Here is a 13417-nt window from a genome sequence, read left to right as displayed (position 1 = left end):
ATATTTTACATGGTACATGATATTGCATACCCTGTAATGTGATGTAATAAAAACAGATTAAATCTCAAACATACCTGTAATCTTTTCTCAAGGAATTTATTTCCTCCTTCCAGGCCATACTCATGTTCATACGGGTAACTCCAGTCTCTTATGAGAAACATTAGAGACTAGAAAGAAAAAAAAAAAAAAAAAGAAGAGCAGAAATAAACATTTAAAAACAAGCTAAAACAAAAGCTAAGAATGTAAACTGCAGTTTAGTCTAGGCTTAGATTCAATCCTTTAGAATTTGTGTAATACCTGAAATGGTTTTCGATAGATTTCCTCCATGGCAAGTCTTCCATACTCTGTAAAAAGCTGCACAAAAACAGGAAAACAGATGCTGGATATCAGTAAATTACTTCCATTTGACTGTATAGCAATAGCAAGTTGTATTGTTTATGAATTTATATGCCTCAAAACAGAGACAAGAGGACATCATGACAATGATAGTTGCTGAATGTTTATATTATTTAATATCTTCTTTTCATCCTTCAAATGGTCAGGACTAAGGGGTGTTTAAAAAAAAAAGTGGATAGCCAAATCACCAGGGCAGCTAATCCCCCTTTAACCAGGTTTACTAGCCTTACATGCGGCTGGCACGCTAAACTTCTCTATTCTTTTTGCTTGTTGTGTTTTCATCACTGTGCTTATTATATCACACATCTGAACTTGTGGGAAAGGTCAAAATTTACAACCGGACCTGACAAGCTCCTGCGCCTTGCTGAGGAGTTCTGATCAGGTGGAGTAAAGTGGAATATTTTGCACTCTTGCCTCAGTTGTTTCTCTTTAATTCCTCCAAGTAACACCGTGAGGTTACATCACTGTTAGTATGTTTTATAAAAGGTAGTATTTTAATTTCTTTTTCTGGTGCGCACCATCTGTATTAGCTTTCCTCGCTTTATTCTCCCACTTCTCACTGCCTGCTTCGCCTGTGTGGCTCCGCGCTCGCATCTGCACAGCCCACGTGATTGGTCTGCAAGTTTACTGCGCTGCAAAGCATGTAAACCATAAAGACAAACGTTCCGCCGCTTTAAATGAACACTGTCAGAATTAAATCCTTCAGTAGTTTATCGGACCACAGTCCGCCTATTAGTGTTCTCTGCGCTAGAGTCTGAACGCTGTGTAAAAGCACAGTGTAGAACAGCGCCTCCAAACAAGCACACTGGGACTCACTAGATAACATTAGGCAGTTAGCACAACAAGCTAATGCACTGGAAGCTCAGCTCTGTGGAGCCAATTTATACTCCTGCGTCGAACCTACGTCGTAGCCTACGCGTCGCCACGTACCAAACACATAGCTCACGATGCACAACGCAGACAGTTGCGGTCCACCGGGCCTCGTGCCATTTTAGTCATACTGCCCTGCTCTAGTGTGTGCTATGCAGAGTGTCCAGGTATCAGCAAAAACAGTGTCTACACTTGATGGGCATTATAAAATACCAGGATACCTGTTAAGGTGGTGAGCACAAACCACATTTAAAAACAATTAAGTATTAAAGTAAAGCCTACCTGAAGATGCTGCAGGTCATCCTCTTGCACATTCTGGGATAGATTGTAAACCTACACACACCCAAATAAATAGGACAGTCATGTGGAGGAATTGTACCTGTGTGTTCTGTTTATAAATCATAATAATGTGAGGATATTGTGTTTGTATATCAGCAGCCTGAGGTGTAGACCTGTACTGAGCTGGTCATGGTGCTGAGGGCGAAGAGCGTGGCGCAGTCTTTGATGGTGGACTGGCTGTCGAAGGCTCCCTGGGTGTCTATGAGAAGCACAGCCACCTGCGGAGACACAGATGGCCATGAGTGACTGAGCTCAGACCAGAAAACACACAGCAAGCAGAGGCCTGTTTATCTCATCCCAAAAACACTCAGCAGGAGCAGCAGCAGTCTGGATTACGATGCTTCTCTTTTGACGAGTCACTGAAGATCAAATCATTGCTCTTACATTCAGAGGTGGTCAGGCACATAATGATATACAGTAGCAGTCAAAAGTTTGGACACCTTTACTTTCCTCCTTGAAGATTAATATTAAAGACATGAAAACAATTAGGGACACAACATATGGAATTAAACACAGTATAAACACTGTATATAAAAAAATAATAATAAATAAAGCTCCACAATCCCCTGACCTACACACAACAGAGATGGTGATTTGTGATGAGCTGGAGCTTTACAGTGTGAAGGAAAAGCAGCAACTATTGTTCAGCACATCCAGGAACTCTTGCAAGATGCTGAGAAACTATTTCGGGTGACTCTCCCTCATGAAGACAGATTAAAAAAAAAACCAAGAGTGCAAATCTGTCCTGAACAAGACATTTTTGTTTTAATCCTTTCAGACCCTGTGTGTCAATTACAAATGGACATCATAGTGTTTTTTTGGACAGAACACTAAGAACCTGTTGTCCATCAGAAAAGATCAAACCAGTCAAATAAACAGTAGCTTAGACTCACCAATTTCACTAGGTAATTACAGCAGTATAGAACAAATAAGGCAAAGTAATACAAGATCATTTTATTAATTTTGTGATTTAGAACATCATGTTTGGTAATACATATGCAAGTTAATTAGATTTCTTTTTATATAGATTTTATATTAGGATGGGTCTATATCTAAATTGCTAAATCTTGTCCTCTTCATCCAAAAAGGTCCATACTTTGGATGTCCTGCGATTCACACCACTAATGCAGATCCTTCAATGCACTTCATTGGTCAGAAGAACTGTTAAACTATCAGAAACACTGAATTCCAATTTGAGAGGCCAGAATGCCTGAGACAAGGTGTTGTGCCAAATGCTTCCTCCTTTTGCTTTTCTGTTTATAAAGGAGTTAAGCTATAGTTACAGTAGATACAGAAATCACCACACCTACACGCCAAGGGGAGTCAGATTTCAGCACAACACAGCTTATTTTCTTCTTCTATTTCTATTGTTTAAGTGTGTGATGGAGCAAATTAACTGCACTCAGGTTAAAAGATTGGTTTAAGCAAGATGTGCAAATGGACAAAAATAACCATCCAAAAATATATATGTTTTACTAGATTATGAAATAAAGTTTCGAGTGTGATCTGCACTAGCTTGTCTGATTCAGATTAAAAATAGACAAAAGCAGCATCAACACTGTACACAAGTACTGCATGTTCCATACTCCACAGAAAACACACCCACTAAACACCCTGTCTGCTGGCTAACAGCCAGTGTATTGTATTACAGGCCCTTTTAAAAGCATGTACATTTTGCTTGTGTGCTGAGCATTACCTTGTTTCCGTCTGGTTTCTCCACTACAAACACTTCGCTCCATGCTAGGATGCCTGTGGTCTCCCTCTCACAGCCTCCCCTCCAAGTGAAGCCCGTCAAAGGCTCCTCAGTTCCCCCCAGCCACGCGTCTGATGTCTGCAACAGAAAAAACAGGAGTTAGCACAAATGCTAACCTTTGAAAATGAGACTTCCATTAGTTGCTTTAATTGTAAGACCATTGATTTAACAATAATAATACCACCAGCATAATAAAAACAAATAAAACCTTTAAAAAGCAATTGGCTTAACTCTAAGGAATATTCTGACTGGAATATGAAAAAGAAATGAAATAAAATGATTAAATATCCCAAATGAAATAATTTATTTCACATTAATGGGCTCACCTCACAAAATAAACATAATTGTTATAACAATAAAACATCAGAATTATGGACAGGCCTAGACACGTGTAGCTTGCAGATTTAGGAAAACAGCATAGTGTTTTATACTGCACCGTAAACCACCATCAATATTAAGCTGCAAGGCTAAATGTCCAAAATTTGCCACATTGGGAATTATGAAAATGAAAACCTAGTCATGGTGAAAGGAAATTTTATATGAATCAAAATCTGATAATTAAGGTCAGATTGAGTTGAAAATCGATTTTTTTTAAACCCACCCCAACTACTGCACTATGGAACTCTAAGGTACTCACTATGTAATATTACTCTACCACCTCAGTCCGCATGCTTCTCACACTTCAGATTCTGATTCTTAGTCTTCAGCTTGTCCAGAAAGGCACGTGTACTGCTGTCCACAAGGCGGCACATAGTCCTTTACTTTGTGAGCATTAAAATGTGCCTGAACTCACAATTCAGTCAGTGTTTAACATTATAGAAAACAATAGTGCCCAACTGAAAAAACACAACTTTGCACACACACCCAATCAGCAGTTCCCATCACTAAAGATCTGATTACTATTCCAAATCAATTATTTTACACCAAAAAACCCTCATACACCAACACAGGGTTTTACAGTATGTGTGAAAATGCTTGTGTCATTTCAGTGATGGTCCTGTTAACACCTGGCATTATAAGTGCTCAGCACAAATACAGGTGTGAACACTGATCAGATAAGTCATCCTCAAGACCACATTTAAAATCACATTTGCATGTGATTAGAGATTCATATGGCCACTTTTTTTCGGTAGTGTGAACCAATGCATCCTTGTGCATCCCAAAAGCATTTAGTCAGCCATTCCTGATCAGATTAAGTGATCAGTAACGGTGGACGATATAGCCCTAAATAATAATACTGATACATTTCTTTATCTAAGAATATTTTTGGCAACATAAAAAGTTTAGAATATAAATTATTGCAACAAAGTGTTAAACTTCAATGTTATGTAAATAATAGGGGTGTCACGATTCTCTAAATCCTCGATTCGATTTCATTTTCGATTTGAGGGTCACGATTCGATTCGATTCTCGATTTTCTTGTTTTTTTTTCTTGTTATTATTTTATGCCTCATAAAATTTAAATAATATATTTATTATTATTATTATTATTATTATTATTATTATAAATATTATAAATATTATTATTATTATTTATTAAGATATATATGGTAATGCCATCTAGTGACTTTTTTTGGTAGCAACAGTGTGCACTATTAAAACAAGCAGTTTATCAGAGCTGTGTGTGGATGGCTGGTGAAACTGCTCATTACATGAAGCTGCAGTTCTTCATCAAACCACTAGTCGGAGCTGCAGCAGCACAAGCCCCGCTCTCTTCACTCAGTCACTACTTCAGTACAGCCCAGCCACGGGCTACAGAGCTCAGCCAGTCCGTTTTTACTGTTTCTGTAAACAAATAAAGGTTTTAACCCCACTAACCGGGTAATACAGCTCACTACAGTTCATCTTTCAGCCCAAGCAGCTAACAGCAGCAGGTTAGAACAGCCGACACGGAGGCACTACGGAGTTTAGTGGACACACCACGGCCGCCAGGTAAGTCTTTTAAAGGCTACTGAAGACTATTAAAGGCTATTAGAGTGTAACCCCTGGCTCCCAGGGGTTACAAGAGGTTATTGAAAGCATTATTGGGGGGCAGAAATCAGTACAGGCTGGTTAGATAAGTGATGTGGGTATTGTCTTATAAATATTTACACATAACTTATATCTCTCCTGAAAAGCTTTTATTTTAGTCAGAAACACGCTTGTGTTTACTTTATCTGAGAGAAAGATGTTTTTTTAATTCAATGGAAAGCAACAGGTGTAGTCAATTATAAGTTTAAGATTTTTAATCCACCTCACTGTGATCTATAGTCAGTGTTCTCAAGTCACACTGACACACGCATTTCAGCGAGTTCACACGCTCTCACCTGCGCGCACCCACCCCTCCGTCAGATACAGATACAAAACCTGCGCGCCCAACCCCCGCCCCCCCTCCCCCGTTGGACAGATAAAAACAGTGATCACACTCCCGCCGACTGCGCTCATGCAGTGGCTATCTCTATTTAAATGAATAGGATGCGCTGTGTTGGTGCCGCGCCATTTGCGTAGCGCGCTGCGCTATTTGCGTAGCGCGCGCGGGAGGGATCGTCGATCCTCTTTTTGACTTCGATACTCGAGATCGTGACCTCATTTCGATTCGATTTCGATAAAATATCGAGATCGTGACACCCCTAGTAAATAACACTTAACAGAAATAAAAAAAAAAAGTATCATAGTATTTGGTCTTGAAAGCAGTCCATCATTTACTATGAAGATTCGAGGGTAATTTTTGTCTAAAATCACCATATTACTGTTTCGATATATTGTGCACAAAACTATACAGCACACTTCAAGTGACTGGATTATGAGAAATCGCCAAGATGCACAGTATTCCTATTTACCCCTATACTTTTTTCGGGCCACTTATAATCAGATCACCCAAAATGCACATTATTTGCTCACACAGCAGAAGTCTGATTTACACAGGAAAATTCAACACAACTACTTTTCAATTTAACACAATTTACTGAACACACCAAACCCTAATCCTGATTTAATGAGAGGAACTAATCAGCTGAAGATCTGCTCCACTGCAACTGGGTGTAGACCACTTTAGCATAAGAGCGCATCAAAACAATTACAACCCACTTAACAGGATCACTGGGCGGTTCTCAGAAGACACTGCATGAGTGAGAGTGCCTCTTGTTTGTTAGCATACTTTAATGTTATTTTAGACGTCAATCCCAAGACAGCGCTGCTCAGAGCTCTCAGGAACAAACAAAAGCAGCCTCTGTGGGAAAGGAAACCGGCAATGTTGCAACAAAAGCAGGTCGAGGCTGGGCAGTGTAGTAGCCAAATGAGCTAAAACAGATTAAAACCCTGAGTTACAGCAGGCAATTAGTATTTGGAGGCTTTGAATGATTTGAGAAAACGGTGACAGTAGTGGACCTTTACTGCCACTGACAAGAGGGGAAAATAACTAGAGTACAGTTCTTGCTACTCATGCAACAGTATTATCGTCAATATAGTCCCAGTAGTCAGTCCCTACAAAAATAGTTTGGCTAATCTGTGAAATACAAATGTATTTGGCTAGACAAATTGTGTCTACAAACAGTTGTCTAATTTGAGGTGCCAAAAGCATCTCTATGTACAGACAGTACCTTAGGGTAGGGCTGGGTGATATTTTCTTGCAGGTTACAACTTGTAAAAGTACAGCAGTTTCAAAACAGTCATTAGAGACAAATCTGTAAACCCATACAGTGTGGGGTAAAACGGCCTACTTCAAATCACACTATTAGGTAGGGGTGTTATGATTCTCTAAATCCTCAATTCGATTTTATTTCTGATTTTAGAGTCACGATTCGATTTGATTCTCGATTTTCTTTTTTCTATAGCAGAGAGGCCTATGCCAGTTTTAGATTAGTCTATGGCAGGGGTCTCAAACTCATTTTTGCCGAGGGCCACATTGGCATATTGGCTGTCCTCTGAGGGCCAGATGTAACTTATAAATATAAGAAAATGTAACCAGATGTAATACAAAATGAATGTAATTACTCCTTAATGTTAAATAACTCTCAATATACTATTTATTCAATCAAATATTACAGTTGCATGGAAAAATGGTTGCTTGTTGCTCTATTAACATAAATCCTTTTAATTTATAAGTTATATTAACTTTGATCAAAACGTTTGATACTGAAATAAGGCTTAATAAATATAAAATCAAAAATTTTGAGCTGTGACAGATTTAGCATTTCCTCAGATTTAGCAGTTCCTCATCCAACCACTAGTCGGAGCTGCAGCTGCAGCACCACAAGCCCGCAGTCTTTGCTTAGTCAGAGCTGCAGCCCAGCCACGGGCTACAGGGCTCAGCTGAGCCAGTCTGGAGCGTTTTTAAAAATTTGTAAGTTCTTCTGTGTATGAAATAAAATAACCCCACTAACCGGATAATACAGCTCTCTACAGTTCATCTTTCAGCCCAAGCAGCTAACAGCAGCCGTTTAGAGCAGCCGTCACGGAGTCACTGCTCGGATTACATTATAAACAGGTCAGTTAGCGCGCTGCTAACCTCAGGATGTTTATAACTACGGAGTTTAGTGGACACACCACGGCTGCAAGGTTAGACTGTTGAAGGCTACTGAAGACTACTAAAGCAGGCAACGCAGCGTAAGCAAAAAAAAAAAAAAAAAAAAAAAAAAAAAAAAAACACGCACACACACCAAAATACAAGTTAAGATAAAATATGAAAACGAACATAATAAAGCATAAATAATTAAATTGAATTGCGGGCCAGATGTATGTTTATTTTGTTAACCCGTGAGGGGCCGTATGAAACCGCGTCGCGGGCCGCATGTGGCCCGCGGGCCGCTACTTTGAGACCCCTGGTCTATGGTCAGTCATTGGTTTGATTCATCAAATTTACAATATCTTATTTCAAAAGGTGGGCTTGATATAAGTGATGCAAAGTGATACAAGTGATCTGTAATACACCACATTAGGCACTAATGGTCAAATTTAAATAATGTAATTAAGATATATTTGTAATGCCATCTAGTGGCTTTTTTGGTAGCAGCAGTGTGCACTATTAAAATAAATAAAAATACAGGAACAGTCATGTAAAAAATAGAAAAATTAGAGCCTTAACAAACTGAACTCTATCAAACTATAACAGTTAAACATGAAAAATAAGACTAAGACTTTCAGTCCCTGAGAATGAAGTTTTTTTTATATTATTATATATATAATAATAATAATAATAATAATATTATAAATAAATATATTAACTTTATCTGAAAGAAAGATGCTCCTTAAGGTACCAAAACTATTAACATATTTGAGGCTAGACAAAACTACTGTTATTTTTATATTTTTCAAGTTTTTCTTTAAGATGAGAATGTTCACATTCTCTGGAGAAAGGGCTGCTCTTTGAGCTACAGTGTGCTGCGCCATTTGCGGGAGGGATCGTCGATCCTCTTTTTGACCATGACATAATTTCGATCGATTTCGATTATCGAAATCGTGACACCCCTACTATTAAGACATTATTGCATCTGTGTTAGTAAAATATTCAAAAATACAAGCCATAAATGATATCCTATGTCTATATTTTCATGCATGCATGCAACAGAAAAAACAGCCATTTTCTGGTACAATCAACAAAGGCTAAAGCAAAGTTAGCTAATAAACATGTTGCGATTCAATCCCTTCTTTCCGTACACATGGCCATGTTCGCATATTACCCCAGGCCTAATATATACACCACTTCAGATTAGCTGTTCCAATCAACAGTATGATATACTCAAAAATGTAGAACCTGAAAAAACACCATATTTCACATCAAACCACTAAATTTATTTAAAAAAAAACACTGAATTATGCTGCTGGTTACACATACAGAATATCTATACACAACATCCTTAAACCAGTAAAGCACTCCACAGCTTCACTACAAAATAAAGGAAAATGAGAAAGGGGTGCTCCAAAATCAGGAGTGCTCTAATCAGTCTGTTAAACCACAGCTCATCTCTCTACTCTGAACAATCACGCCAGCCAAAAACCCAAACAAACGCCCCAATTGTCAGCCTCCTGATCCCAAGGAGCGCAGACAGTGAGGGCCAGACTGGACTGGCAGTGGTCTAATGGGGAAATACTGGTTCATTTCACACCATTAGCACACATGCAAAAAATAGCCTCTCCCAAGACACCCGACCTAAATGGGAGGACCAGTGGGGAAGAAGGGGCTAAACATGCTACTGGTCATGGAAAGCAAATGGGGTAAAGCAGCTCAGATTTCCTGCAGCAGTATTTGATTACTTTGTAACAAGGTGTTCATATCATTTGAGCAGTCCTCAACGATTAATGATTTTAGGCCCTAAATGTTCTACAATGTATGTTACTTAAATTTGCTGAATACGCTTATTAAAAACCACCAGGGCTATAGATAAATTTGCATTTAACTACACATTTGATTATATGTAATTGCTGTCTTAAGTATCCTGAAACTGTTTCATGCATTGGTTGTGCATATTCTCAGATATTCACACTACACCTACGCAGGCTATTCAGGCTATTCCCAGAACTTCAATACATGACAGCCTCAGAGTTATAATCAGTGTAGATAGTGAAGGGAATGTGTGTGTTTTCAGTCCAGTAAGTGCTAATATAAATGTCTTGGATTCTTTTGCATTACATATTACTCAGTGCCTACAGTATTGCCCAATCCCATTTCATCTGGAGATGATTCTTGTTAGGCTGGATGGGCAGGGGAGTGTTAGAGAGCACTCAAAACAGAGTGCCAAGTGAATCACTGGCAAGATGGCCGCACAACGAGCAAAGAAACCCACACTACTTTCCTTCTTAAAAATTCAAACCATTATATTACCATAGTTGAATGTGTAGTTAATGTTACAGCCATTTTATTCACAACCTGTATTTTAAAAAATAAAGAAATAAACTCCCAGTAATTAGCTAGCTAACTTTCCTGCTCCACCTTAAATGGTGCAGACAGCTGAGGCTGCAAAAAAAAACAAAAAAAAAAAAAAAAAACATATATATATATATATATATCTCAAGTCAAGTCAAGTAGTTTTATTGTCAATACTGCATATGTACAGGACGTACAGAGAATTGAAATTACGTTACTCTCCTTCCCAATTTTACAGCAAGTACAGATAATAGATATAATAAAGGAGAATGGGAGACACTATGTGTACAATACAGCAGGGACACAAATAGACATACATGAGACAAAAACAAGGTGCAGTGGTGTGGGGGAGGAATATATATATAAATATAAGTAAATAAGTAAAAATAGATATATAATTACAATATGAAAGAGTGGGAGACACTATATGTTCAATAAAGCAAGACACAATAAACATACGTAAGACAATAGTGCAATATTGATGGTGATTGAGATGGAATGACAGTAAAAATAGTAAATAACAGTAGTGCAAATACGGTATATGGTATATAGCTTAAGGCTGGTAAAGTGAATGGGTGCGCAAGTCCTTAAAGTTCACAGTTTAATTAAGTGGAATTAAAGTGCGTATTGACAGTGCAAGTATATCAGTAGTGCAGGTGTTGTGTAGTGCAAGTCTGTTTGGAAGGGACCAGTACTTTGTGCATTGTAGTGCAGAGTTTTAGTACTTTATTAGTGGGGGGGTCAGGATGCTGAGTGAGTGTGTGCTGGGGGCAGGATTGGGATGGGGGGTAGAGCAGGAAGAGAGTTCAGCATCCTCACAGCCTGATGGATGGGTCTGTCTCGCAGTCTGCTGGTCCTCGCCCCGAGACTCCGCAGTCTCCTCCCTGATGGCAGCAGGCTGAAGAAGCTGTGTAGCGGGTGAGAGGGATCTCCTGCCAGACGGAGGGCTTTCCGTGTGAGGCGGGAGCTGTACAAGTCCTGAAGGGAGGGGAGAGAGGTGCCAACAATCTTCTCAGCTGCTCTCACGATGCGCTGGAGGGTCCTGCGGCAGGATGCTGTGCAGGCCCCGTACCACACGGTGAAACAGCTGGTCAGTATGCTCTCGATGGCCCCTCTGTAGAAGGTGGTCATGATGGGGGTGGGGGCTCCAGCTCTTCTCAGCTTGCGGAGAAAGTAGAGACGCTGATTTGCCTTCCTGGCCAGTGACGCTGAGTTGGTGCTCCAGGAGAGGTCCTCTGTGACGTGCACACCCAGGAACTTGGTGCTGCTCACCCTCTCCACAGCAGTTCCGTTGATGAACAGAGGAGTGTGCAGTGTGTGAGTTCTCCTGAAGTCCACAACAATCTCCTTGGTCTTCTCTGTGTTCAGAGAGAGATTGTTGTGTTTGCACCAGGAGGCCAGGCGGCTCACCTCGCTCCTGTAGTGTGACTCATCGTTGTTGCTGATGAGACCCACCACCGTCGTGTCATCCGCAAACTTGACGAAGAGGTTGGAGGTGTGTGCTGTCGCAGGTCTGTGGATGTGGTTTATAGCCTGTGATAGACTGGATACCCTGCCACAGGTTCTGTGTGTCTCTGCTGTCACTGAAGTGTTGGGAAATCTTCTATGAGTACAGCCTCTTAGCTTTCCTGATCCCGCGGGACAGGTTGGCCCTGGCTGACCTCAGGCCTGCCTGGTCACCTGTTCTGAAGGCTGCATTTCTAGCCTTCAGGAGCTTGTGGACCTCTCCTGTCAGCCATGGTTTCTGATTCGCTCGAACAGTGACGGTCTTGAGGTCGGTTACATCATCAGTGCACTTGGTGATGTAGGCAGAGACAGTTTCTGTGTACTCCTGAATGTCTGTGGAGTTGTTGTGGGTGGCAGCCATATATATATATATATAATTATATATTATATTATATATATATATATATATATATTATATAATTATATATTATATTATATATATATATATATTATATAATTATATATTATATTATATATATATATATATATATATATATATATATATATATATATATATATATATATATATATATATATATATATATATATTAATAAAACAGTAATTGTTGCACCACTTGCCCCCTTTTTGAAGGCATAAATGGCCTGAAATTACCCAGTAGCTAGGCCCACCACCCAAATAATAGCAGTGGTCCTGTATGGTTTTGACCATTAAAGAACAGGGTGAAAAGACACAGATACAGAAATACAGACTGTACTTTCAGAACAACAAAGTCTCCTATACTGTATACATTATGATCATTTGGTGTATATGGTTGGGCAATTTTGTCTATTTATACAACTTGGTACTACAAAATTGAAATGAAGTACATGCTCATAATATTCAGTACCGGAATGATACCTGCTGGGCAATTTAGACAGCTACACAAACTGATTTAAAACCTGAAAATTTACAAACATAATTCCTTTTTTGTGCAAGGTTCCCTTGGCAGTCATTATCAGTTGTAAGGGGTGTGACGAGACACTAATATCACGAGACGAGACACGATATTGGGTTCGAGAACGAGACGAGAATTGTTTTTTTTTTTTTTAATAAAACTTAATATAAAAATAGTTTAAGCCATTTTTCATTTTTGAACTAGTTTTATTTTGCAAAATCATATAACGCACACTTAACAGACTGGTTTCTCACACATTGATTCTATAAGAAAAAGAAATAAGAATAAAAAATAAAATAAACAATAAATGCAAACCACAACCCGTCATATTAAGATTACGGTTTGTGTTTTTTCTCCTAAATCTCTTGTAATTTAACTATTCATAACCATAACCAGTCATATTAAGACTATGCTTGAAGTGCAAACAGACAGAACTTTTTTTTTTTTTTTTTTTAAATACAGTACAGAGCTAAGGGATTAGTACAACTGCCTATGAAACAGTCATGTGTAGGATTTACTTACAATATTTATATATGGTTTGTGTCTTGTTGGTCACTCTGTTACCGTTTATTGTTTCCACTGGAGCCAAAATGCAGCCAGACATACAACTTAAAAGTAGCAGAAGCATCTTCTATACAAATACCTGAATTTTCCTCTTCTGCTGAGAGCTGCTCTCACTGCTCAGCCACCACACTCTATCGCTATCGCTACTGGGTTGCCAGATCCCTCTTAAAAAGTCCACACTTAACTATTTTTTTCCCTGCGAGACAGGTTTAAGCTTGACGAGAAATATAGTCACGTTTTAATCTCGTGAGA

At 39.0% G+C, this 13417-nt stretch overlaps 1 protein-coding gene across 2 annotated transcripts in view; it reads right to left on the bottom strand.

Annotated features, from left to right (window-relative positions):
• LOC103043737 (atlastin-2-like) overlaps positions 1-13417 on the bottom strand; it is a 35832-nt gene that overhangs the window by 11091 nt on the left and 11324 nt on the right. For both annotated transcript variants that reach the window (XM_022665125.2, XM_049471046.1), the window contains exons 3-7: positions 3302-3436; positions 1719-1823; positions 1549-1599; positions 298-354; positions 75-167 (exon numbers count right to left, since the gene is read on the bottom strand). In XM_022665125.2, the coding sequence (XP_022520846.2) occupies positions 75-167; positions 298-354; positions 1549-1599; positions 1719-1823; positions 3302-3436 (441 nt within the window). The remainder of the gene's footprint in view (positions 1-74; positions 168-297; positions 355-1548; positions 1600-1718; positions 1824-3301; positions 3437-13417) is intronic.

This window comes from Astyanax mexicanus, chromosome 23, assembly GCF_023375975.1.
Source record: "Astyanax mexicanus isolate ESR-SI-001 chromosome 23, AstMex3_surface, whole genome shotgun sequence".
Lineage (NCBI taxonomy): Eukaryota > Metazoa > Chordata > Actinopteri > Characiformes > Acestrorhamphidae > Astyanax > Astyanax mexicanus.
Note: the sequence above shows the minus strand (reverse complement) of the source record. Positions and strands in the feature narration are given on the sequence as shown.